This window comes from Rhinocladiella mackenziei, assembly GCF_000835555.1.
Source record: "Rhinocladiella mackenziei CBS 650.93 unplaced genomic scaffold supercont1.3, whole genome shotgun sequence".
Classification (NCBI taxonomy): Eukaryota; Fungi; Ascomycota; class Eurotiomycetes; order Chaetothyriales; family Herpotrichiellaceae; genus Rhinocladiella; species Rhinocladiella mackenziei.
The window spans coordinates 451,796-477,508 of record NW_013550602.1 but is presented as its reverse complement, the minus strand read 5'-3'; the positions used below and the strand labels follow the sequence as shown (position 1 = coordinate 477,508).

General features: G+C 50.3%; 11 protein-coding genes across 11 annotated transcripts; 3 read left to right on the top strand and 8 right to left on the bottom strand.

Moving 5' to 3' along the window:
- Positions 1-539: 539 nt before the first annotated feature.
- On the bottom strand, positions 540-1,550 carry Z518_03725 (uncharacterized protein; the record flags this gene model as incomplete). The annotated part of the gene is made up of 1 exon (XM_013417435.1): positions 540-1,550. The coding sequence occupies one exon, from the start codon at positions 1,548-1,550 to the stop codon at positions 540-542; it is 1,011 nt and encodes a 336-aa protein (XP_013272889.1).
- Positions 1,551-2,552: 1,002 nt separating this feature from the next.
- On the bottom strand, positions 2,553-4,248 carry Z518_03724 (uncharacterized protein; the record flags this gene model as incomplete). Its single annotated transcript, XM_013417434.1, has 3 exons — positions 2,553-3,633; positions 3,683-3,964; positions 4,016-4,248. The coding sequence occupies 3 exons, from the start codon at positions 4,246-4,248 to the stop codon at positions 2,553-2,555; spliced, it is 1,596 nt and encodes a 531-aa protein (XP_013272888.1).
- Positions 4,249-6,253: 2,005 nt separating this feature from the next.
- On the bottom strand, positions 6,254-7,175 carry Z518_03723 (uncharacterized protein; the record flags this gene model as incomplete). Its single annotated transcript, XM_013417433.1, has 3 exons — positions 6,254-6,356; positions 6,430-6,752; positions 6,816-7,175. The coding sequence occupies 3 exons, from the start codon at positions 7,173-7,175 to the stop codon at positions 6,254-6,256; spliced, it is 786 nt and encodes a 261-aa protein (XP_013272887.1).
- Positions 7,176-9,959: 2,784 nt separating this feature from the next.
- Z518_03722 (uncharacterized protein) lies at positions 9,960-10,885 on the bottom strand (the record flags this gene model as incomplete). Its single annotated transcript, XM_013417432.1, has 2 exons — positions 9,960-10,679; positions 10,832-10,885. The coding sequence occupies 2 exons, from the start codon at positions 10,883-10,885 to the stop codon at positions 9,960-9,962; spliced, it is 774 nt and encodes a 257-aa protein (XP_013272886.1).
- Positions 10,886-11,232: 347 nt separating this feature from the next.
- Z518_03721 (uncharacterized protein) lies at positions 11,233-12,063 on the top strand (the record flags this gene model as incomplete). The annotated part of the gene is made up of 2 exons (XM_013417431.1): positions 11,233-11,395; positions 11,492-12,063. 2 exons carry the CDS (start codon positions 11,233-11,235, stop codon positions 12,061-12,063), a joined length of 735 nt encoding a protein of 244 aa, XP_013272885.1.
- Positions 12,064-12,217: 154 nt separating this feature from the next.
- Z518_03720 (uncharacterized protein) lies at positions 12,218-13,496 on the bottom strand (the record flags this gene model as incomplete). The annotated part of the gene is made up of 2 exons (XM_013417430.1): positions 12,218-13,011; positions 13,064-13,496. The coding sequence occupies 2 exons, from the start codon at positions 13,494-13,496 to the stop codon at positions 12,218-12,220; spliced, it is 1,227 nt and encodes a 408-aa protein (XP_013272884.1).
- Positions 13,497-14,055: 559 nt separating this feature from the next.
- On the top strand, positions 14,056-16,040 carry Z518_03719 (uncharacterized protein; the record flags this gene model as incomplete). The annotated part of the gene is made up of 2 exons (XM_013417429.1): positions 14,056-14,121; positions 14,178-16,040. The coding sequence occupies 2 exons, from the start codon at positions 14,056-14,058 to the stop codon at positions 16,038-16,040; spliced, it is 1,929 nt and encodes a 642-aa protein (XP_013272883.1).
- Positions 16,041-16,726: 686 nt separating this feature from the next.
- On the top strand, positions 16,727-17,638 carry Z518_03718 (uncharacterized protein; the record flags this gene model as incomplete). Its single annotated transcript, XM_013417428.1, has 1 exon — positions 16,727-17,638. The coding sequence occupies one exon, from the start codon at positions 16,727-16,729 to the stop codon at positions 17,636-17,638; it is 912 nt and encodes a 303-aa protein (XP_013272882.1).
- Positions 17,639-17,847: 209 nt separating this feature from the next.
- Z518_03717 (uncharacterized protein) lies at positions 17,848-19,534 on the bottom strand (the record flags this gene model as incomplete). The annotated part of the gene is made up of 2 exons (XM_013417427.1): positions 17,848-19,429; positions 19,479-19,534. The coding sequence occupies 2 exons, from the start codon at positions 19,532-19,534 to the stop codon at positions 17,848-17,850; spliced, it is 1,638 nt and encodes a 545-aa protein (XP_013272881.1).
- A 772-nt stretch (positions 19,535-20,306) lies between these two features.
- Z518_03716 (uncharacterized protein) lies at positions 20,307-21,679 on the bottom strand (the record flags this gene model as incomplete). The annotated part of the gene is made up of 5 exons (XM_013417426.1): positions 20,307-20,447; positions 20,510-21,099; positions 21,151-21,305; positions 21,405-21,528; positions 21,583-21,679. 5 exons carry the CDS (start codon positions 21,677-21,679, stop codon positions 20,307-20,309), a joined length of 1,107 nt encoding a protein of 368 aa, XP_013272880.1.
- Positions 21,680-23,557: 1,878 nt separating this feature from the next.
- On the bottom strand, positions 23,558-24,948 carry Z518_03715 (mitogen-activated protein kinase HOG1; the record flags this gene model as incomplete). The annotated part of the gene is made up of 6 exons (XM_013417425.1): positions 23,558-24,289; positions 24,352-24,451; positions 24,506-24,549; positions 24,602-24,731; positions 24,791-24,838; positions 24,893-24,948. 6 exons carry the CDS (start codon positions 24,946-24,948, stop codon positions 23,558-23,560), a joined length of 1,110 nt encoding a protein of 369 aa, XP_013272879.1.
- Positions 24,949-25,713: the final 765 nt, after the last annotated feature.

Sequence of the window (25,713 nt, the reverse complement as noted above, 5' to 3'; positions counted from 1 at the left end):
CTGGTTCTTTATGGACGATACATGCCTGCATATAGATTCATCGAGCAACGTGATGGCTATTGCTTTTCATCCATTGGCTGTGGATAACACAGATCTCTCTTACTCGGACCACTACGGAGTGCAGGTCTATTTCTCCACCAATAACCTCGGCGACGCCTTGATACACAGATTGATACTCAATGCCCTTTTTGGCGGCTCCTCTATGGGTTTTGTGGGGGAGGGGATTCGGAGTTGAATCACGGTATTCTGGATCGAATTGAAAATGTTGTCGAATACTCTCTGCCTGATCTGGTCGCGAGCAGGGCAGGTTCCATTGTACATACAGTATTCTTCTACACTATGTAATTTAATCTACCACCTCCTTTTCCTTCTTCCCTCCTGTCTCACCGTCTCCCAACCTTCCACCAAGGTAAATGTAGATGATGACGAATGAGAAAATAAATACGAACCCATCCACATCACCATTGCCAAAATATCCCCTTCCATCAACCCTCTCTTTTTCACCACTCACATTCATATTAAATAAGTAATCCATTTAACTATTCCTTGCTATACGACTCAGTGCACCCGCCCGAGCAACTCGTCTTGTACGAGATCTGCGCATAGCCTGAACCAGTGGGTTGGCCCAATCCGCTGATTTGCCAGCACTTGTGATAGTCGCCGCTGGCCGGATCGTCGACCCAAAGAGTAGCTTCGCACAGGTCGTTGTCGTCGCAGAGAGCCAAGCATTCGGCGAGGGTGTCAACAAGGGCACCGGGGGTTTGTTCCCAGAATTTGGTGTCGGCGCCCGGGGTGGCGCTGACATCGCAGTTGATTTCGAAGCTGCAGCCGCAGGAGCCGCCGGCGAGGAGGGTCTTGCCGTCGTCAGCGGGGCAGGTGGCAGTGGGAGCGGGGGCTTCAGTGGTGGTAGTTGATGTGGTTGTGGTGGTGCTGGTGCTGAAAGTTGTGGTCCAGTCTTTCCAGGTCTCAACGGAGGTCGTGGTGGCAGGGTCAAGAGGCTTAGTGGTAGTGGTAGTGGTGGTCCAATCCTTCCAGGTTGGGTCAACGGTGGTGCTAGTGGTTGTGCTGGATGTGACAGTCGCATGAGGAACCCAGATCGGTTTTCCGGTGAAGGTGACGGTGACAATGTGGCAGACGGTCTCAACTGGATCGACAGGCTTCAAAGAGGTGGTCCAATCGCTCCATAGATGGCTGGAAGTTGAGATAGGGTCAACCGGAGTCGAGGTAGTGGATGTAGTCCAATCTCCCCAGATTTTGGTGGAAGTAGTGGTCTTCTCAGGATCAACAGGAGTCGAGGAAGTGGTAGAGGTCCAGTCTCCCCACACTGCGGAAGATGTAGTAGAGGTTGTCGCAGGGTCAACTGGAGTGGAGGAGGTAGTGGTCCAGTCGCCCCAGGCTTCGCTGGTAGTGGTCGAGGTTGTCGCAGGATCAACTGGGATTGCAGAAGTGGTCGTGGTCCAATCACCCCAAACTGAGGATGAAGCAGCCATGGCTGAAGATGCCAGGAGGCCAGTGGTGGCCAACATGGCCGAGGTAGATTTGACCATCATTTTGGGTAGAGGGAAACAGGTTCAAAGAATGACTGGAGCTCGTCGAGAGACTCTGGAAGAACCGATTGAATCAACAGTAACGAATGTAAGGGACACAAAAGGTCGAAAGCTTGGGACAGAAAAAAAGAGAGAGAGAGGTGAGATGGTCTAGGGTAAAAGGGGGGATATAGTAGGATTTTGATCAAGGCTTCCCCAGCGTCAGTAGCTGACCGTGTTTCGAAGAAGAAAAACGGTTCTTCTCACCTAATGAGATCATTGGATCCATGAGGGATCATCAGATCGTATTCGGCACGTGTATCCATGGCATAGCCCCAAGGGCCGAATTGTGCCACCATCACAATGATCGACTGGTCGATTCTGTAAAAAGGGACAACGAGCGAGAGGGCCGTTGAGTAGGGTGGAAGTTAATCCGGGCCAGTGACCTTCCAGCCTTCGAAATACCGGGTCCTCTTGAATGCGACCGTCAAATCTGCTCAGACGAACATGGCCCCAATGTGAAATTAAACATTTGGTAACGCCATTTTAAAGGGAGTGGAATTTGGGAAATGAAGAGAAAGTCGGGCGCTTCGCCATCAGTTCCATTAGTGGTAGGTAACAGCCAAACAGGGGGCTTCTTGCGGGGGATATCGGTTGTTCGGATCGAATTGTATTCCTCGGACAGCATCTTGCCAGCAGTCATAGTTGATGTACAAAAATTGCCGAGTTGCTTGTGCTTGTTGAGGATCAACATCTGGAGGAAAAAGGGGTGGGGGGAACAGAGGGATTCCGCCAAGCATTGCAATTTCCCGATGCTTGGCACTAAACCGCATCGTTTCCCCGCTACAGCCTCGCCCCCCCGACCAAGGTTCGAGTCGGCTGAAGGCCCCAAACTTTTCATATTCCGTCTACGTCGTCCTTTGGGGTATCTCTGCTATGTAAAGATTCATCCGTTCTATAACACAGTGCCGAACACTTCAGCCTCGCCAGCCTTGCCATCAAATGCCTCCTATATGGACATCATGATTACTGGGCATGTTGAATTTCCCAACCGCTCGTCGAACCACCTCCCAGAGACGTCGTCCAATTCCTTCGGTCTTCTTCACGCCATGTATTCGTCCCCGTCCTGGTCCTGGTCCTCGTTGTCCCCCTCTTGAAATGTTGACGATCAAACATGCGATATTGCGAGATGACCTGCTCAACCTCCTTCCTCGACTTGCCTTGCACCAGCTCACTATGATGATCCATAATGTGAGTCCGGAATGTACGGCGGTGAGTTGGTCCACGCAAGTCGCCGGCACATCCTTGCACCGACTCTCCACAGTCGTAACAGATGTTGGTGGCGTATTTCTCCCATCGGTCTGTCCGCGCCCGACGCCGACGGATGAGTACAAGTTTCCTGGCATAGTCCTCCAGTTGTTCTTGTACTTTGGGGTAGTCGAGATACTCTCTTGTCATGGTCTCGATCTTGCCCGTCGTGATGGCCCCCACTGCCACTGCTTCTCCGCCCTTTTGCTTCTTCTGCTTGGTCGGAAGCCACTCATCTAGAGGTATTTGGCCCAGACATGTGTCACCGGTTCCTCTTCGAATGTCGTTGGGCACATTGAACCGTACATGTTCCGTGTTGAATCGGTCCGTGATCAGTTTGACATTCGCTGCCACCATTTCCGTGTCAGTCAGGATCTTTTTGGCGGCGTTTCCGATTTCCAGGTATTTCTTGATGAATTGTTTGCGAGACTGCTTTCGAATCTCCCCGAGTTGGTCTTTCTTGCGGACAACAATCGTTTCCGCTGGCTGGCCCGTCCCAATACTGATGTGTATACTCGGATAGTGCTTGTGCAGATTGATGACTTCATGGAACACAATGTCGGAGGGATTGTTGTGCCCCATACCCCCATCGAGATATGTGTCGTCGCCTTCCTCATGTGCCTCGAAATATCGTGGTGCGGCAGAAGTCGCACGGGCAACTTGCCATATGTGAGATCTGCACGCCATTCCGGAGTTGGGCACGACATAGCTTCCCTCATGAGATTCATGATGATCATAGGTTCGATGCACATAAGTCTTTTCCACTCCACGCCCGGATTTCTTTCGTGAAATCACCAACCTGAATGTGTTATTCCGAGAGCCTATTCGATAGCATTTGCTTCACTTACGTGTGACAAAATTGGTCACAATTCTTGTGCATGGCAAATGGTTCCGTTTCGACTTCGTAGTTTTCCACCTCACCACCTCCATGCTTCTTCATGCTCTCACGAATGATCTCGAGAAACGCTTTCCGGGTACGCCGTGTCGAGTATTTTGCTCGCGGGAAGTAAAGGATCCTTCTTTCGTGAAACAAGCGCTCCTTCGCGAAGACTGAGTCCCCGAAATACCGAAATTTCTCAATCGCCTCCTCCACTGACATCCGAAGTCGGCCCAGCATGATGGCGATGAGACTGACCACCATTAGCAATGGTCCTTTCCCCAGCTAGACAAATCGGACTCACCCACCGGTACTGGTACCGGCGATATAGTCAAAGTAATGGCAGGGATAGAACTGTGAATCATGATCATATGTATCCTCTTGCCAGGGATAATCGGCACTGGATCGGACGGAGTCTTCGATAAAGTCATACTCTCTCATCCAAGCGGGTTGTGTTTCCAGAGCCTTGATTTTGGACATCAACTCCCTCAGGATCAGCAGTGTTGAGTATCCCCGTACTCCACCACCGTCTGTCATAATTCAGATATAAGTAAACGGACAGTGACTGGTGGAAGAGAAGAGACCAACCAAGAGCTAGTATAATCTTCTTCGCCCATGGACTGTTCTCGTCGAACTCTCCATTTTGGGCTTTGCTGGATATTGGGTAAGTCTCGCCATTTTCCTGCCTAGAAAGATCATTTGAGCCAGTGGAAAAAGATTCAACCCTCGATGCTGATGACGTGTGAGGATGCCGTTGGTTGAAGGCGTTCACCATCATCCCGTGCCCGAATGAGAGTGGCACCGGATGCACCCGAGAAAGAAGACACTCAAGGCAAGATTTCGAGTTGGGTTGGGCGAGTCTTTGCTCTCCCAGGTTGGACTGGATGGAATATAGAAGGATACGGTTCCACAACAAGGCTTGCTTGTATCTGCCCATCGGGAAGGTAGACACATTTTAAAACTCACTTGCTTTCGCTATTGAGCCCCAACTCGCGGGCCACACCGCCTAATTCTAGCACCTGAAGAGGCTCCAGAGGCAGGACATTTGACTAGAAAGGTGTTTCCGTGGTGCTGGCAATGGGTTGCCCTCTGGCACTTCCAAACATCCCCAACTTCCCTGAAAGGAATTGGGCTTCTACACCAAATCCCCCAAGAAGAATCAAATCAATCTCCTCAATTCTGGCCTGGATGCTGGGCGGAATGGGACGGCCGAAATGGACGGGCTAACATATCACCATCCTGGTTGGGGACTAGAGGGCAAGTGTGTGCCCAATCACTTTTGTTGCCTTGGGCGTCTAAAGCAGCCTTAAAGGCAATGAAAGACAGGGTGTATCAGCCTCATCTTCAAAACCTTGGAACTTTTGAGCTCGACACGTCAACATGCGAGTTGTATTGTGTACGAAGAAAAGGCGGTGGACTAATCAGGCTGGGGCGTCAATTGTGTGGACAGCTGACAAAGCCAAGGCGCGTCGTGTTTGGGGCTATGAGGGCTCAGCAACATAGTGAGAACCAGTGCTCGACTTGCAACAATCGCAAAGCTGTCCCGGGCGTTCGGACGACACCAATGAGGTTGGTACACAACCCCTTTCCAAGAGGACAAAACTACGAAGACCTTTCTGACCGACATATCACAAGGGGTGACGCCTTTTCCCACACGAAAGGATCATGTTCGGGCGCCACGTTCTCCCAATCGTGGTTGCCGCCTGGTCGGAATTACCCCCTAAACTCCAAAGGCGGACACCAAGGCGTTCTTGTCGGAGGGGGGGGGGAAATTGCCCTCAATGAGATGTGATCATCTGATGTCCAAAATCGAGGTACAAAGGGTGCGATTCATCCTGATTTTTCCGGTGCTCCCATCTGCAGATCATAAATTTGCGGCTCATCGTCCACCACAACGTTACATCGGGCTTCGAGAGCCAACCTCAATTTCAAACGTCCAAAAGTTCCGTCCTCGTTCAATCCATCAAGGTCCAAACCCCTTCAGACATTCGTATTCCCTTCAGCCTGCCCGCATCTTTTCCTCGAGAACAGCTTAATCTGACACTGTGATGGATTCCAATCGCAAAGTTGCGTTCTTCGACCCCAAAAACGACTATCTCGGTATCTTGAAAAAGGGCGAGGCTGAGAAGCTAGCCAGAACGCCAACGTACTCATTGCCAAGATTTTCCAACACAGCTGACATCGACACATCAGATTCCGAGACACGCAACTCAGGAGATTTTCCGGTGACCCTGCACCTTTTAAAACTGGGTATACAATACAACGTTCAGAGGTGGTTGGGATACCCATCGCAGCTATACATCAAAGGGGTTCCGTGTATAGGCAAAGAGACTTGTACTGTCAGCAAGCCTCATTCATGATTCGGAGCAAACGACCACGGCGATGAAAGGTGATATCTGGAGGAATGTGTTTTGTAGCTGTACCAGTACGAATCGAAGCATCTAGTTGGTTTTTCGTCGTCTTTAATCTTTTCCTTCTTGGCCGATCGATCAATGCGACACTGCTATCCGAGGTATCAACGCAAAATGGCGCAAGTCATGGCTCAGCTCCATTTCTGGTAGTCGGGAAAGAAGCGGTCATGAATTCTTTCCGCATATTCGACGACGTTAGGGAAGCTCTTCACAAGCTTCTTTGACTCTGGCGCACTAGGGTCGAACGTTAGAACTGCACGTCCGGTCCCGGGAGCTACTCAGATCTGCAGCGCTAAGAGAATCTCACCTCTCACTGACAAGAACAGAAGTAATGAATCCGTGTAACGTCGCGTCAGCTTCGGTAGGCTGTTTTCCACCGAGATACCAAGCCGGTTCGTCCGTCGGGGCTCGATGGAGTCTCTGCTTCAAGACATTGTCGACTCTCTGCCAGATCTCCGTCTTCAAAGCTCGAATTTCTTCCGGGCTTAATCGGCCAACACCTTGGCCGTGCAAGGTATGGGTAATACTCCGGTGGATGAAATACCCTATCAAGACGCGAACAGGGTACGGTGCCGACCATAGAGCTTTGTCGCGCTGGACGTAGAAATTGTCAAGCCACCGCTCACGCATCTGTCGGGCCGTCGTCAGTGTCTTGCCCTCCGCAGCTTGCCCTTTCTATGATCATGGACTTACATGATAAAAATATAGCTTGTCTTCCAAGAGTGCTCGAAGAGCAAGATCGTCGAGTTTCTGTTCTTCAGACAGACCACTGTTCAAATCTGGCAGGTGGCCCATGCTCATTAACCTCTGAATGATGAAGGTTGAGTCGCCCAGGTAAGATGGACCCCGAGATGCATCTTCTTGAAGAGGACTGAGATCAACGTAAGGGATTTTGCCCTTTGGTGCAGATGTCGGCGCACCCGTCGCGACCTTATAAGGTAAGCCAGCATGTCGACATCGAAGCTCGACTTTGGTCACGAATGGGGACCAGGTGTACATCCCCTTGTCATCCCAGCCGCGAAAGAGAGTTAATTTCGGCTCTTTGGTGGACATTTTCCAAGCAATTCGGGTATGGACCGAACCGAATGAGCACAGATTCTTTGGTTGGGCAATAATGGACAGAGCAGAGGAGGAGGAAGTGGTTGAAGACCGAAATATCGAGAGAAGTCGATACTTAACGTGTGGAGTTGATCTCCAAATCCGACCCGGCCCCGGATTTATGTCAAGCCGAGTCCGAGGACGCCTGTGCTCTCATTGGTCCCATGACGTTCCATACTTTGCAGCCCCTGAACCCTAGTCGATATTTGACGGTCAAGTCATCAGATCAGCCTCTCTCCCGCTTCGTTATGGATCTCATCTGCCAAAACGAGGACCAATTTCCGCCATCGGAGGAGTCTGAGTGCGTACGAAGCTGACACCGTGGACTGATAAGTTCCTCAACTTTTAGATCAGATAAGGCGGGGACACGGACTCGGCATTATCCCGAACGTCCACACACCACTCTGTCAATCGCATTCAGCTATACATCCGACAGACTCCTACGATGATCGAAATTGACTTACAAGGAGGCGGCATTTTCATCCGTACTGAACAACTTGTGTCTGGACAACAGGACGATGTCATCTGGCTGTCATTGACGATATAGATCAAGTGCATCTGACATTGGGTGGACTTTTTCTGATGATGACCAACAGATCAGGCACGATCTCTCCGTTCATTATGCCCTGGAGAAGTTTGACGCCTTCGAGGCAGTCCCAACCGCTGGTGACATCTCCTATTCCGACCTTGCGGCAAAAGTATCGCTTACAGAGCGACAAATCCGTCGAATTATTCGGCATGCGATGACCAAGAACGTCGTTGCCGAGCCTCGCCCAAACCATGTGGCTCACAATTCCATCTCTATCAACCCCAGTCAAAACCCTACCTTGAAATCCTGGATTGGTCACAATATCGGGGAGCTTGGTCCGGCTTCATCGAGGCTGGTGGATGCCATTGCCAAATATAGACACCTCAGATCCTAGCGGGACTGGCTTCGGTATGGCATGGGGTTTACCAAAAGGGGCGACATTGTCCGACTTCTATGGAAAAGATGGGGAGGGCTCAGAGAAAGGTTGGCAAGCCCGACGACCATGGAAAATATGGCTGGCGGCGGTCATGCAACGAGGCACATTCATACCGGGTTCAAGTAGGGGAGCCTTGGAACTGCCACTGTGTTGATGAGAGCATTGTTAACCGTTCCATGTAGCTCGGTGGCTCATCAGGCCATGTTTCAGTCTCTCTTGCCGAAAATTTCTCCTCTCTCAAATTCATCGTTCAAGATTTTACTGATCCCCAACAACCATTCGTGTCTGCCGTATCCGCAGATCTCAATTCCCGCATCTCATTCCAAGCGCATGACGTCTTCTCACCTCAGCCTCAAGAGGCTGACAGCGTTTCTTCTCCGCCATATCCTTCATGCTTGACCCAACGGGCAAGCCATTCAGATTTTACAAAACCTCATCAATGGTAGAGATGGTCTGATGAAGGAGGGGAGGCGAAGCGTCATCGCCGACAGTGTGATGCCTCCAACAGGAAAACTTCCTCAACCTCTAGAACGACTCATTACTGCGCTGGATTTCCAGATGTGGTCGAGTTTGAATGCCTGCGAGCGGGCAAAGGAGGATTGGATTTGCTTGTTCGAGACTGCGGATGAAAGGCTAGACCCAGTGGCTTTTGTGCAGCCTGAAGGAAGTGCGGACAACTTGTATAGCGCTTGTGTTTCGGCAGAAGTAAGGAAAAGGGAGATAAATTCGAGGGCTCCTTTTTTGGGAGACCAAGGTTTCGAGGCTGAGGAGTGGGGCTTCAATGGGAGACGAGCAAGAGAAGGAGGAGAGCCTGATAGGATGAAGGTTGAAGATCAATGTCGGCTCCTGGGTCCAGGTTAGTTGTGAAGACTTGGTGAGTAGATGATGGGCGGGCACAGAACCCTTGTACTCGAGCTCCTTTTTCATTACCCCCATGAGACTGTCGCACAAAGCCGCCGACGGGACCCGTGATGCGGATGAATGTATCGCATCGAAAAGTTCTCTACCGGAAACCAAAGGTCTTACTCTTCAACAACTCGACCTCATCTTGGAACTGACCACTCCTCACACTTCATCCGGCCGGGTGCCTAAGACCACGTATGCTGCAGGGATAAGTTTTGACGACAAGGGCGGTCTCAAGCCAGAGGGTTGTTGAGGACGTTCAACACAAGGGTTCAGCTGTTTTGAAGAATTTCCTAATTTTCAGACGACATCAGAAATTCTGTAGGATAGCATGGTTCATGCTTTACCTTGCAGCAAAAATGGCAGATCCTAGTTGGGGTGGTTAAGGTTCCAATTCCAGAATGTTGAATGAGTGAAAAATGAGCCTCTCCCGCCACAGCGTGATCGTCCAGCATGAATAAAAGAGTTCAACAAAGCTTGCTATGATTATCCTCTGCAGTTTTCATTTCTTCCAGGAGTGAATTACCAAACGAGAATAAAAAATAAGTCGAAGGAAACCATCATGAAATTTAGCAGAATGAGATTGAAAGTGCTGGGAAAATGGGATAATCGTGAATTTCTTTACGGTAGCAGTAATGACAATTTGAAGGAGCTGGAAGAGCTGGTGAAAGGGTAATTATCGGATAAGTGTGAGGGATGAGAGTGTGGGTCATTCATTTATTATATGAATCAGGAGGTTTCCCTATTCTCATCCGAGAAGTACGATTGGCTTCGCATGTCTCTGTTCTCTACCTATATCTAGATCGTCAATCAGCAGATCCCCAGAAACCATCAATCGAAGATAGCTCATACCCAGAAAACAAATCTCGACCTATAATCTTGCCTTCGGCTCTGAATCGTCGAGTAACGTTAACCCCGTAGCCTTCTCTAGTTCTGCCACTGCATCCCTCGTCTTGCCCAAAATGACCCTGATCGTCCTGAGACCTAGACTCTTCGCCGTCTTCAGATTCTCACCAATATCATCAAGGAACACGACGTCCTCGTTCCTGATATCCTGCCCCCACCTCTCCCGAATAAGTTGGAGCGCATACTCATAGATATTCCTGTCCGGTTTCCTCATACCGACATGCGCACTACTAACGAAGATCTCAAAGGCATTTGTTACATCATCCGGTCGTACTTGATTGAACTCATGGCCCTCAGGGAAAACCGTTGTGTTCGACAGTGCCACCATATGATACTTGCCAGAGGCCTTCAACTTTAGGACCGCCGGGTACATGTACGGGTCCGGAATGCGCGATCGGCTCATCATCGTCCAGTAGAGGGTTTCTACATCGATGTCGGGCACCGGAGCAAGCATTGATGAGTCCGTCATGTTGAATCTCTCCCGGTGGAAGCGGGCCCAGATGTCTGGTCGTTCCACGTCCGATTTGAACATGCTAAAGTAGTTGGAGTCATTGGGGATTTCGCCGCGTTCGAGCTTGTGCCAGGCTCCATTGGGCGTTAGAGCTCGGAGTGCGTAGTTGATGTAGCCCTTGGGGATGCCGCGTTGGATCTCATAATCCAAAATCGCTTGGAAGGGGGATAAGACCTATCGACCGATGTCGTCGAGGTTAGTATTATCCGCGCTCATGTGTCGTCATTGGAGTTGGGGATTTGGCAAAGTGCTTCTTCATTTTAGGAGATTCCGGAACTGTGGGTTTGCGGGTAGCCTGGTAATCAAAAGAGATATGGCCGACTTACACAAACACCACCAATGTCAAACATGAGGACCTTCGGTCGAGGCTGCGAAGCCATGATGAATGGGCGCCTCGTCCAGTGATCTGCACAGAGGAAAGTCTATTGATTAGAAAGTGAAAAAAAAAGAGACAGAGAACATGGCAAGTAGACAATAAACGGATTCACCTATTCATCTTCTTTTACAGATCAGGTCATTAGCCGACGCCACACAATTTCTCATCTATCCAGGTGGCTAGGCTTCAAGAGTTCATTGGAAGGGCCGAGCCGTTCGAGTGAGCCGAGGTCCAAATAAGCTCCCATTTTCTGTACGGTGGAGCATTAATTCGTCGTTTCACAGACGCGCCGCGTTGAACGGCTGCCCCAAAACATTTTGTAACCCGGTCGCGAAGAGCGAAAGGAAAATCATGGAGGAAAGCTCAATTACAGCCATCAAAGCGGCATTCATACGGTCTCAAGTGCGCCAACTCTCCGCGCCGCTCGAGTTTTCAACTCAATGGCAAGACCTTGCCCCCGAGCCCGAGGAAGGCCGACTGAGTGGAAAAGTCATCCAAGATGTCGTTTCGAAAGGTACCATTCCAATTCTCTTTCTTTTCCCTTCATTATTCGCCGGTGCCAAATTTGAACAGGAAACATCATAGTATTGACCCTTTCTTGCCTCCCTAGTCAATGAGAAGATTAAACAGCACAATCGCATGGTCTACTCGCAGCAATCACAACGTCATGTTGCTGAACAAATCGAGACGTTACACTGGAATCTCGTTTCCGCCGACTCAGAGCGCGCAGAACTCGACACCGTCGTGGTAAGGAAAGACGCCGACCTCATGGAAACGCCGACCATTGAATCCCTCCCGGAAACCTGGGACGATTTACACCTGCACCCGGACCACGAAGAGGACGCGGGAAAGGCAGAAACGTTCACCGCGCTGCGCAACGAGTTGCTTGAGCTGAGCAAGAGTCGTGATATGCTGAAGCGGAGGCTGGCGCAGTATCGACATTGGCGAAAGCTGCTGGAGCCGTTAGACGATCCGCAGTCGAATGTTCAACCGAATCTAGTCACACGAGACGGGGAACTGAGTAAAGAGTTAAATCGCACGAGAGTCTTGCTCGCAAGGGTTACAGGAAGAGTGTCTGAGATAGGAAATTCATCAGAGCCTCGGACGGACACGAGTACGTCACAAACCAAGTTGGCGCAGACAGACCAGCAGAAGTTAGCACGGGTAATGGAATTGACTTGAACAATCGCTACAAATGTCCTTTGTTTGAAATTCATCTCAACACCGGCCTATGTCGATGCACCTCTAATGTATCAGTGGCTTTCACAATACCCGGAACACCATGTCATGCACATGCTTCGGCCTGCAACGCCGTAAAATCTCGAAAATGGACGACTTATTCGTCATCGACTTCCTCCACCGTCGGTGCGACATGCCGCTTGGATGGGGTGGATTTGACATTCGATTCGACAGCAGAGTTCGCAATAGTCCCATTCGCCGGAGGAGGCGCCGCCGCTGGACTGGCGGGCTTGACTTCGGGAGCTGCACTCTTTTTGCCGGCTGCGTTGGCAAGCTTTTCGGCTTTTCTGGCCTTTTTCTCCTTCTTCTTCCTCTTGATATCCTCTTTAGTTTCATGCCAACCCCAGAGTGGACGGAAGCTGTCGAAGAAACCGACATCTTCAAAAAGGTTCGGGTAGAGCCAGAGCCCAGGCGGGACGAGGAAGAAAGTGGTGATGAATAGAACCAATCGGAAAATCGCCATGACAAAGAATAAACCGATCAAACCCATCGCCGCGACGGAGAGATACCACACGCCTTGTCTCAACATCAGTGGCCATAGCGGAAAGAGAACTGCAGCGAAAACGGCAAGCAGAACGAGACCGGCCCAGATTTTGGTCTTCCATTGAGGTCCTTCATATAGCCAGACATAATGCATCATCGGATCAAAATCCTGTTGTTGTTCAATCTTTACTTCCCACAACCCTTTCACTCTCTTCTCGTTCTTGGGTTTGGCATGGCTGTGTCCTTCATGCGGGTCTTTCTTGCTAACTCGGAGGGCTAGCATGGACAGGGGAAGGAGCTGTAAAGCGGAGCGAGCCTCCAGATCAGTTTCAACTTTGGGGAGCACAGGATTCTTTTTCTGGGCTTTCTTGTAGGCGTCTGAGTGGAGGGCGCGGAATGCGCGTTTGACTGGGTTCTGTTAGTTGGGGAAATGCGGGTGATTGATGATGTTCTGTCGCACCTTTGAACATATCTTTCCTCTCTCCATTGAAAATACAAGTTCTGGTCTTGAGATCTTGAGAACGAAGAAACTTTGCGACGGCCAGCGCAGCAGGGGTCGGTTCGACATTAGAGTTGACAGGAATATGTTGGACTTGGGCTCCTGGTCGTTGTGGACCCTGCACCGGTTGACCTTGGCGTTGTGCTGGAGCCTGCTGCTGCTGTTGTTGTTGTTGCTGTCGCATGAAGGATTGCCGGGCCTCCTCTTGCTTCATCTGGATGAATTGCTGAGGGGTCATACCAGCTTTGGCTGCTTCGGTTTCGATTTGTTGACGTTGGAAGGCTTGGAACTGGGGGATGGTCATGCCGCGCTTCTGGGCCTCCATGGCGATCATCTGCTGGATCTGTTGCGGTGTAAAGTGTTGCGGGCCCGTAGGAGGGCCTGGCGAAGCCATGATGGCGGTGGTACAGGATGGCGGTTGATGTAGGAGATCGTGCTCTGAAGAAGAGAAAGTCACTCTTGGTAATTGCGAAGAGTAGGGAGGATAGGGTGCGCAACTAAGAGAAGTGAAGGAATGGTTAATTTATTTGGAGGGGAGATGACACGGTTTGCGATGAGAGTGAAAATACAGGCGCACGATAAAAGTTGCGGTCCTCCGTATCAATGCCAGAGGTGATCGTATGCGACGCCGCAGTGGCGGGTGGCTGATCTTAGGGTGGCTGTGCAACTTATGTATTCGTACTGGCGACCGCTTTCTCAACCTAATTCAGCTTCATATCTTACAAGTCAACATCATCCATTGGTCTCTATGTACCAATTGGAGTCTCCTCATACTCTAGTTTGCGATACATATGCGTTAAGGTGACATCGTTTTGTGGAAAGACCGGCCAAACCCCTCGTCCTGCTTCGCACCGCGAGGGCTCTTGCTCCTGATCGGAATTGGGTGAATTGAAACAATCGCCCATATTCCTCCCCCGACATGACGAGGTAGCGATCTTCTCCTTCTCTGGCACATGTCTCTCAAATATGCTCCCGATCAAGGTGCCGAACCGGACTCCCACTGGTCCACGGTGTATCTGGTATGCTTCATCCTCCATATTCTCTCTATACAAAGTTCTCGACTGATTCACTCAAGTCTCTACATGATGTGTCGGCACGAGTCCCCATCAATTTTGTCACCGTTCCTGGAGTTCATCTGACCAAGGCATGCTTTTCCGACGGAGTCTATGATGATATACCGACACAAACATGCCTTTCTGACCTCGTAGCAAGCCAATTTCGACGAGTGATCATCGATTTATACTGGGATAACATCAACCGGCAGTTTAATTTATGTCCAGTGGAGCTTCCACCCCTCGCTGGAAATTCAACGAGTGGCTATAGTGTAGATGTGTCGGCCTTGTCCTCCATCACTGCGACGTCCGCCGCCAAGTCGATGACCATCATTCCGGTTACTTCAGTGGCAGCAAACTCACCGTCGGCCGATGCTGCTTCTCTTGGAAAACGTCAGTCGTCGGCGAACGACTCCACATCAACGGTGGCCTCTCCAACGACCAGTCGTATGTCGACAAACGCAGCACCGGTTCCGACCTCTACTGGCGCATCTGGCACCACATTACTCGAGCTGGGCCCTTACAAATGTAGCCTGGACTTGAATCTAGGCTCCATCATCTCTTTCTATGATGACTATTTTGGTAGCACATCGGATACCATTTCTGCACGACTACATTATTTGATCCTCAACTTGCACGCGGCCGCGCCCTTTACTGCACCCTCTGAACCAGCTCATACTCCGATGCAGGCAAGGCTGCCTCACTCGGATGACTTGGTGGGGGCACAATTTGAGTCAAATTTTCCCAGGGCACTCTTCACTCCGGGTCAGCTACAAGAAGACCGCGAGAACCTGAACAAGTCGTGGTTTCGCGACAACTTTGGAATGCGCACCGACACAAATTATTTTCAAATATCAGAGGCTGGAGACGATACTGTTTCCACGCAAGACGGCTGGCCGGGCGAAGAATGGATTCTGCTCACACATAATAGGCGCCTCCTACTGACCTGGGGCGAAATTGATCCCCAGATGGAAGCATATGACTTTCACAGTGATTCCGGCAATGTTTTCGCCGCTGGGTACGTAGACTCGAGTCGACCGGTTGAGACGAACAATGCCGGCGTCGTTATGTCAGGTTGCTTTTTTCAACCCGGAGACGCTACCATTGAACAAGTCAATTCATCGTGGGCCATGTCAACCATCAACCATGCAAGTCTAGATTCCCTGTCTACCTTTGCTCAAAACCTGACTTCGTGTGGCATCTCACCGAATTTGAACATGACCATCGAAAATTCTCCGGCACAGAAGAATCTGGATCAGTATCGGGATTTTGTTCAATCAGCAGTTTTCGGGTGGGCTCCTGGAGAACCATCAAATGCTTCAGAGCCTAATCAACATCCGGACGGAGCTTCAGGCGACTACCGGTGTGCTCTAATGGATTCTACCAGCGGGTATGCAGGACGTTGGCGGGTTGATCGATGCCAAAAGAAACATCGCGCTGCATGTCGTGTGGCAAATGAACCATATGCCTGGCGTCTCTCCACGGTTGATGTCCCCTTTGCTGCGGCGCCAGATGCTTGTCCGGAACACACCGAGTTCGATCTTCCACGAACGGGCCTGGAAAACACATATCTTTACCGCCAGGTACTCAATGATAGCGGCTCGAGAGATGCTTCGGATTCTATCTTGTCTGGTGTCTGGATCGATTTCAACTCCCTGGACCGCCAGGACTGTTGGGTCACGGGAGGTCCTAACGCGACATGTCCCTACACAGACAACGAAGAAGAGATACAACAGAGACAGGTGCTCATTCCGACCATTGCGGCATTGATCGTTCTTATCCTGACAGTATTGACTTTGTTGGTCAAATGCAATCAAAATCGACGAAATAGCAGAGCACGAAGGAGGGGCGACAATGGATGGGAGTATGAGGGTGTCCCTTCTTGATTCACCATTCGGAAACTTGAGACTTCACACCCCCTTGTGAAGGACTTTATTCCGCACGCGTATTCATACGACATCATATCCAACCCTGAATCAACAGTTTGCATCTCAAATTTGCCGGGCTAAACTCTTTCGCATTCGTTCTACGGATCAATTCTTCACCGTCTTGGCAGATTTCGGCGACTTTCCCCAGTACCGCCTGACTCAGCAACGTCTCAAGATCTGCCGTAGCCTTATTCCGGTTTCTCCATTTGAAACTCAATGTGCTTCTGGCCACTAAGTCGGGTTTCAAAAATAGCGGAATTGCCGGTTCTCTTCGTATATGAGCCTCCCTTCCGCAGAACTCTCCAGAATAAGATTGGTCAAGCAGATACTCAACCCTGGAAAGGATGGCACGAGATGGTTCGCTATTCGCAAGGCTCTCGTGATGGTATAAGAATCAAGGGCGGTCTCCCGAGGGAAGTGAGTGGTTCTCATCCAAGTTAATCACGCCATTTCAAAGAATTTTAATTCCCCACTGAACAGGTGCAACTTGAACGAACCATCGATCAAACTCTACATTCTTCCATTTAAACCCCACTGTCGAGCTGTATATTTACCTCCAAAGTCCCAGGCACTAGCCAACAAGACTCTTATCGAATTCGAATATCCGCCCAAGTTCCACCACATCGATCCTTTCAAACTACAAAATGGCTCCCGTGAAAGTGGCACTTGCGGGCGCAACCGGTAACCTTGGAATTCCTATCCTCCGTGCCCTTTTGGCAGCCAAATATCCCGTGACGGTTCTCACCAGGAAAGGCAGCGACAACGCGTCCAAACTTCCCCAGGACTCCAATATCACCGTGGCGGAAGTCGACTACTCGTCTGTCGCCAACCTCACAGATGTCCTCAAAGGCCACACAGTAGTCATCTCCACTCTGGCCTCCGAATCAGTCGGCAACCAAACCCCGCTCGTCGACGCCTCAATCGCAGCGGGCGTGACACGCTTCATCCCGTCCGAATTCGGCAGCAACACACTCAATCCCAAGTCCGCAGCACTGCCGGTGTTCAAATACAAAGTCGAAACTCGCGAGTACCTGAAAGCCGCGGCGGCCAAGAACCCATCTTTTAGCTACACGCTGGTGATCAACGGAGCGTTCTTCGACTGGGGTCTTGCCATCGGCTTTATCGTGAACCCAGCCAAACATAGCGCCACGATCTTCAATGGCGGCGACGTCCCGTTTTCTACTACCACACTCGCTACCATTGCCCAGGCCGTCGTCGGGGTCATTGACCACCTGTCCGAAACCGCCAACCGGGCCGTATACGTCCAGGACGCCCTCGTCACCCAGAACCAACTCATCAGCTACGTGAAAGAAAAGGACGGCAAAGAATGGGAACTTAAGCCCAAGGACACTGAGGAGTTGCGACAGGAGTGCTTTGCCGAATTGGCTAAAGGCCCCGAAGCAAATATCGGTATGGCAATGGTTGGGTTCATTGCTTCGGCCATATATGGTGATGGCTACGAAGGGGACTTCAGCAAGTTTCTTGATAATGAGCTCCTGGGCATTAAGGGCATGAGTGAAGATGAGGTTAAGGCTCTTGTGCTGAGTTATCTGTAGAAGTAGACAGTACCTGCCGCAAATCGGAATTGGGAATTGGAAATGGCGAATTCCGGATAGCAAGAGGAAGGAAGGAATCTCTTGAGAGGAAAGCCGGGAAAAAAAATAAACGGGCAAACATATACATAAATCACATGAACTTTTCAAAAGCATGTGGGTGTCATATTGCTCCTGCGATTTTCTGTGTCGATTCGAGACAAAGTAACAGGTTAGATCCACGTCCACCCGTGTGAATCCGGCGCCGTGACGACATCGGACGGAACCCAGTCGTCTCTGAGTTTGTTTTCCCATTCCCTCCCCATTTCGCTTGTTCTCCTACTCACCCGGGCTTTTTCCGTGTCCATGTTCTTGTCCCCTCCAATCCCAACATGACTGTCTCTCGCACCTGCCGCCTGCCCTGTTAGCAGCTCGGAGGAGACATGATTTTGGAAAATCCCTTTAGCGCGACGAGCACGGAACCGACAACCTGGCTGGGATGTATGGTGCAGCAGATCTGATACCTTTGCCTGCACGTCCGTGTCAGTGTCAGTCTCTGTTTCCTCATCTGCCGTGTCCCTTAGATACAGGTCGAGGATTTCATCGATGCGTGTGACGAGGTAATCTTTATCCTTGTGCGGACATTGAGCTAGCTCTACGTCGTAGCCATGACGACCACCAGGGCCACGGTCAGGGTCAGGATTAGGTCCGGAGTTCGGATCGCCAGGATTCTCCTCATCCTCAGACGTACAAATAATCGACAGCCAGGAAGACTGGAGCGATTGATTTTCCTTCTTCTTCGCTGTCTCTTTCACCACGACGTCTGATTTAGGGTCGCTCCGAGACTGAGTGTGTGGTAGACATTTCTTCGCTGAGGTCCCCGTAGGAGGGCTGGCCTGTCTGCATCCATCTTGCTTTGCCGGCTCTCTCGGTCGTAGTGGCGGCGGGGATAATGGGTGGTGATGCTCGTGAAGAAATTTGGAGGTCAGTCCGTTGTGATTGTTGCCTTCGACGTCCATGGGGGGTGCTGAGCCCTCTCCAAAAATATATAGTGGACGTCGGCTCCAAAGTTGGTCGCCATTTTGATTCAAGGTGGATGGCGACTGTTGAGTTTGAAACAGGTCATAGGGCTTGGTTCTGGGATATGGAAGTAGACGCGATAGGCATGGATCGCTGCCGTTGAACTTCGATACTTTGCCTCGTTGAGGACTGACAGGAGATCGCAAATTGGACGACGCCTGATCTGATGAAAGACGATCGCCATGATCAGCACCCTGGTCTGTTGCCTGAGAAGACTGCCTGTGATCCTGTCTTTGATCTCGTATAGTATGCGCACTCCCTCCTTCTTCTCGTTCTTTATTATAGTCCTGGCTATACGCACTTCGAATGTCTTCTTTATCTCCGTTATCACTCAATTCATCCACTACCCACTCCTTGGGTAGAATCTTGTCCCACCCATCCGGGTGAATGCGCTCAAAGGCCGTTCCTCGTTTGTCTGGCGGCAAATCAGCGAGTCGGCACCCTGACAGTGTGTCGTCAAGACTGGTCATCTGAGGCATAGCAAGTTGTGAGTGGGGGATGGGTTTCTTGGCTTTCACAGGCGGAGCAGTCGTGGAGTTCAGGTCAGGATCTGACTCCAAGAGTCGATGCTGGAATAGAGGCTGAGCCGGCCTGGTGGGTAGGGGCGGGCTGATTCGAAGCTTCTTCTTTGCGGAGTCGGTGGCTGATTTGTTCGAGATCTTCCAATGATGCTTCGACTTTGACGGCGATTTCGATCTTTTCCTACTCGCGTCGTTGTTGGCAGTCCGAATAGACCTTATACGTATCGGATTCGCGGCATGAGGGATCTTGGAACGAAACCAACACCACGAGAGTATCGAGCGTGAGCTTGTCCACCTGAGACTTTGCGCCGACGGACATGGTAGATCGATCAAGCCTTGCTCCGAAGTAGATAGTCTATCCTCACAGATGCTTCTCACAAGAGATGTGCATTGCGCCCCTGGTGTGCTGATTTGACTCTTTCGAGGATGATGCACAGATTCCCATGGTCGGGGCGTTTTCGGTGTCTCTGATGGCAATGTCCCACTGATTTGGCTTTGCCATGTCGGACTGTAAGGAAAATTCATATGATGTGGTTCTTTGGGTACTACTGCTTGTTTCTTCGAGTTATACATCCAAACAAATAGAGGTGATTCCCTTCTTCAGGATTTGATTCGAAGTTGTTTAAGTAGAGAATCCAAAGTTGGGGTTTTGGTGACCGTGATTTCGCACCTGGCATCACTGGTTTCAGAGGTTCTGAACGGCGGCAGTAATATGACAGGCATCGTGGTCGTGACACCCTGGGATCATATTAGAGTTGACCGAGGTGTTTACAAACGTGAAGGCCGGAAGAAGGGCTGGAGGAGGAGGGCTCGTGACCAGATAAATGGTAAAGACAAATGCAAACGCTTCAATATGGGAAGTTCCGGTCAGAGCGGTCGGTGACTTTCCAGATCGTGAGAAACTCGGATATCAGGATTGAAAGGCTAGCAAAACGGCGGGTATGGAAAATCATAGCTACCTCACCTTTTCGGGCGTGATAAAGAGTTAGAAGAAGCAGGGGGACATAGGACACAGGAGTAATATGGCCCGGCCGTCTTCATGACCTCCAATTTAGATTTTTGCATTGATTCCTTCTCTTACCGAGAAAGATTCATAGATTTGCCTTCAAGAATGACTTGATACCTTTGCCTTGTTCCGTCTCAGTGGTATTCCCGAATCGCAGATTGATGATCGGAGCTATATGCGCTTCATGCGCTCCTATCACATATGTTGTAGTATCTGGATTGACAGACTGTATCGATTCCATTTGTTAATGGCACCCAGGATATGCTCGGAATTGTCAACTTAGCATACCTTATACTTCTCAACCCATTGAGTTATGGGATCGATCAATACCTCGTCTCCCCCTGAAACAGCAATCAACTGTTCAACCCTGGAGTCTTTCCACCAATCAGCCGGTGGAAGGATGGCCTCAGCGTACGAGCTCGTCTCTTTTCCTGCCAGGTAATCCTTGGACCATTTACCGCCAACATAGGCACTGACGATGTCTTTGTAACGATTTCGTTCCTCGCTGGCCCAATCTAACTTGAAGGAGACCCATGGCCCCACCAGAACGAGGGCCTTGAGTTTCTCACCATCAACAAGCTTGAGCTCTGGAAAATCGGGTGAGGGATGCATGATGTGCGACAGGATTGCTAAGCACATATTACCGCCGGCCGAGTCACCACCAAGAATGATCTCGGATGCCGGTCGTTTCAATTCGGTCTTCGCATACTGAAAGGCTTCAACCGCCTCAATGATTTGAGTTGGATAGGTAGCATGTGGTACGAGCGAGTATTCGAGGAACAAGATTGCAATGGGGATGTTGTTTGCCTCGAGGTCGCTCTGGACAGTGTGCCAGAATTTGATATGGGTATCATCCCCGTCGAGGGAAAAGCCGCCACCTATTACAAGATCAATATCGACGACGAGACGGTGCTGCAAGTCGAGTTTACCATGGTAGTAGATCATGATGTACTTGGCGGCTTTATGGTCTCCCATCCAGAATGCTCTGCAACCAGATTTCAGGGTGACGTATTCTGGCTGTACACCCTTGTCCTGACACCATTTGGCATAGACTTTTGAAAAAGGTTCGCCAACGTATCTGGCACTGTGAGTAAGAGCTCACGGGACGAGATCTACTATATCATACTGCAGCTGAAGTGTATTGAATCTTTTGAGTGACTGGGTTTTATCAGTAAAGGTGTACCCTATCCTTGACCCGTGAGGATGTACCTTTCGTAGGACAGCATGTGCAACGTGCTGTCCGAATGTGTATGCCCCGGATTCGCCACGGAAGGGAGCAGTTACTGCGGTGTATACTGCTGTTCCCGCTTGTGGAGTTTCAGCTCATAGTCCCTTGCTGATTATTCGGGAACTAGGATTACCAAGGGAAAGGAGACCCGGAAAGACATCCAACTTTTCCAGCATGGACACTGGATGGATAGGACTGGCCATGGCCTGGCGGGGACTAGGGAGCGACATGTTGGATGTAAGTCTCGAGAAGCAGGTAGAGTGTAGGAGACCAAGGTTGGGATGACAGGCGAGGAGTACGGGGGCCGTTGATTAGTAAAAGAAGCTGGCGAAATGCTTCGAGGCTGGTGCCGGGGTGGGATCAGTCAGAATCGAGGTCTTGGATAGGACAGCTGGCTATCCTTCGTGCTTCCGTCTGACACTGGGGTCGGTATGCAGGTGAGAGCTGAACAAGCGTGCATCACGGCGAGTAAGACATCGAGGAACTTGCCAGCTTGATGTTGGACAACCCACGGCCATGGGTTTCTGTTGTCCTGTATGCGTGTCACATAGGCCGAGGTACAATCTTCCTAAGATCTGTCTTCACCCGGCTCCGACCAAAGCTAACTTCGTCAATGACATCGCGGCAGAGGGAAACATGATCACCATTTGGTGGCAGGGCTTTCAACAAGGAGCGTCTACGTTTCTGCTCGTGCTCTCCGGATCCTTTCGCGTTTTGGTATGAGGGACTCTGTTTGCTGGATTATTCATCTTCTTTCCATTCACTGTTGTTCGAAATGCCTCGACCCAAGGATACGCATCAAAAGTCATAATGAGCAGCCAGGAACTTGGGGTCAGAAGCGTTACTCTGGCGACTTTTGGTTGGTACGCGGCAACGCCAGGTGGAAAAGAAACCTCGGCATCCAGCGTCCAACACATTCGTCAACAAGTCGAGGATGTGCCACCATTTCCAACGAAGGCGGCTCCAGAATCGGAAATGTTCCCTGGACATGATGGGTGGCTCCCGGAAGCGCCTGGCCATCCGATCAATCTCTTCTCTGATAGGAGCGAGAGTTAGTCCACATACTTCAATACTTTATCGGTTCTGTTCCTTCTCTCGAGTACATATTGCTTTGACCGGTTTGATCATGTTGGTCTGGACACCACCGGTCTCAAACCCACACTCTACCTCCTTGTCGGGATTCGCCTCATCGTCCGGAGACCATTTCATGCAGACGTCTCTTTCGAATGTCAGTCCTGTTCGAGAGCGAAACCAAACCCCAAGTCATTTACGTACTGACAGAAGAGATTAGAAATGTCTTCCAACAGACTCCGAACCGGTTACTGGCGATGGAAATACAAGATCAGTACTGAAGGCGGGAATCGGAAGGAGAAGGACAGGCAGGTTGATAATAAGCCATGGATGACCTTCATCTACATCTCACATTATCATCACGAATTTGACGGCCTCCTGAATGTCAGACAGGACACAAACGATCGTACGATTGACGGGCAGTATATTCAAAAGCTCTCGGATAGGGCTCGGGCGCAAGCCAGGGATGAAATGTTATGAGTGAATTTGAACGACTGCATTACTCCGTGCGTAATTTCATCATTCGGTTTTAGCGACACACAAGTCTATCTACTACATATTGATCCTGCTTGTCCAATCGTGAAATCGTATCCATGGAACGTGTTTGTTTGTGTCCAGTGATCCGTGATTTGACGTATTTTATCCGACTCTCGAGTGTCGAGAGATCTGCTCTCTCACATTCCCTGTGTGATGGATGTTGTGTAAATGGGTTGGCTTGGTTTTTAATTTGGGTTTGATTTGTTTCGTTTCCCTGGAAGCACCATCGTCTGGGCCGAAAAAGATGTTACAAAAGCATTCAATCAATTGTACACTTAGAAACCCCACTCAGGTTTGAGAATTTCAAGGTTCGAGGCCGGGTACCCAGAAGTTAATGCTTTCCCCAGCAGAGGAGTTTCGTGAAAAGTATCATCGTTTTCATTGCGTGGCGGGATACGTGAACCGGGTTTGACCTCCGAACACGAAACCGGTAAAGTCCATCCTCAGACGCTTGAGTTGCAAAGAATCTGGGCAAGCAATCGACTTGTGGATCAGGTAGTCTATTGGACTGCCTGTCCATTTATGGCTTGGGCCTGCTCAACGGACAGTCCTTTGTCTCCCATATCGGTCTCCTGATTATCGATGTTGTGGTAATCGAGAATCTCCGAGTACATCATGATCTTCCACGTGTCGACAGGAAGGTCAGCGTCATTGAAGGACCAATCGAACTTCTCATCTGCCACTGGCTCATCGGTAGGATCATGGTAAGGAGAGAGATATTCATGCTCCAAGCCTTGGGCAGCCGATACTCGTTTCCTGGGGTCAAAGACTAACATCTTCTCGAGAAGGTCAACGGCGGAGGGATCGGCATTCTTGAACTTGGCGCTCAGAGGCTGTCGTTCTCGTTTGGGCAGGGATTGGACGAATCTCAAGGTGTTTTCACTGCAGATGGTTTCAATGACGTCTTGAGGGGGTGTCCCGAGCAGCTCGGTGATGATAGAGAACTGATTGACGTGATCCTTGCCCGGGAACAGGGGTTTGCCTTCCAACATTTCGGCAAAGATACAGCCGGCACTCCAGATGTCCACCTCGACATCATACTTCTGCCAGGTAAGCATGATTTCCGGGGCGCGATAGTACCGGGTGGACACGTAGCCCGTCATTTGGGGATCTTGAATTCTCGCCAAGCCGAAATCGCAAATCTTCAAATCGCAATTCTCATTGACGAGAATGTTGCTGGGTTTCAAATCTCGGTGGACAACACCAGCCGAATGAACGTATTTCAAGCCTCGCTGCACGCGACGTGTCAGACATGGACGACACCGGATGGGATATCCGGGGATCGGCAGCCTACCAGAATTTGATAGAGAAAGTATTGAATGAATTGCTTCTCTAGCGGTCTGGAAGTTAGAAGACGGTGAAGGTCCGTCCCCAGCAACTCGGTAACAAAGTAACTGATTCGAGGTCAGAACACTGCGGCGAAGTTGGGGCGTGGAAAATGAACGGACATATCTTCAAGAGGAGAGATAAAGATATCACTGAGGGAAATGACCTAGTCCATCAAGATCAGTATCGGGGTGTTGTAGACGCCTCTTTCTGCTCACATTTTCATGTCGAAGGTGCTTCAAAAGCTTGAGTTCCCGGTAGGTTCGCTTTGCGAGGACCGGAGTAGAGAAAGGCTTCATGATCTTCTTGACCGCAACGGACTGGCCTGTCAATTGATCTTTTGCAGAGCTTCACGACCTGTCAATAAACAATTTGAAACTTCATGTCTTCGTGGGGAGGATGCTCACCAGACCAGTCCGAAAGCTCCCATGCCGACAGGCTGCAAATCTGTGTATCTTGAACCTGGTCAGTCTCTTCTTCCTATCCGCCACGATCTGTACTCTATTTACCTGCTGGTGATCTCGAAGGTTGTCCCAAAAATCTGGGCTCGTACAAATTCTGCCATCTTTGCCAAAGACGGTATGGAGAGAGATGAGGACGCGACGCCAAGATAGTCGGTGGTTTTGACAAGGCGCAAAAGGCCGAGCAGTATAGAGATCGTGGGCGGAAGGTTGGGAAGATCAAGAGCAGAAGATGGACGACGATGGGCGATGGAGGAGGACTTGGAGGACTGACTTGAGGACGACGATGAGAACAGGACTTTGGTCGTACCGAGAATGTTTCAAATGTCTGAACAATTGGCGAGTGCGGTGGTTGGAGAGACAAGAACCAGACCAGGTGTCTGAGCGGTGTGAACCGTGGCAACAACAGCAGCAACAACAACAGCAGAAGCGGGAGATCCAAGAGACGATGAGTAGGAATGCAGGAGGAGGCTCGTACTGAATGGATGTTGTAGCGTGGGGCAGACGACTGGACGGTGGATGGCGGGCAGTGGTTACTAAGATTTGTGTGTGCTCCCTAAATCTCTGGGTTTTCACAGCAGGATGGCGATCTCGAAGAACCAGATTAGCAAGTTACGAGGACGGGTGGACCGCTAGACTGTAACATACCCCCTTGCTGTTCTGATTATTGTTGGCTGTTGTAGTTGGCCGATGGCATTTTTGGCGGACGCAGTCGCAGTCTCCTGTGACCTGCGTCCTGCATCTGCCATTCCCATTTCTACTCCGTGTTTCCTGTTTCCTTCCTCTATCCGCCATGCGTCACCATTCACTTTTAGCCATCATCTTATCTGCTTGGGCTCGTGGCGTTCCGCCGATGAGCCTCGGGCTAC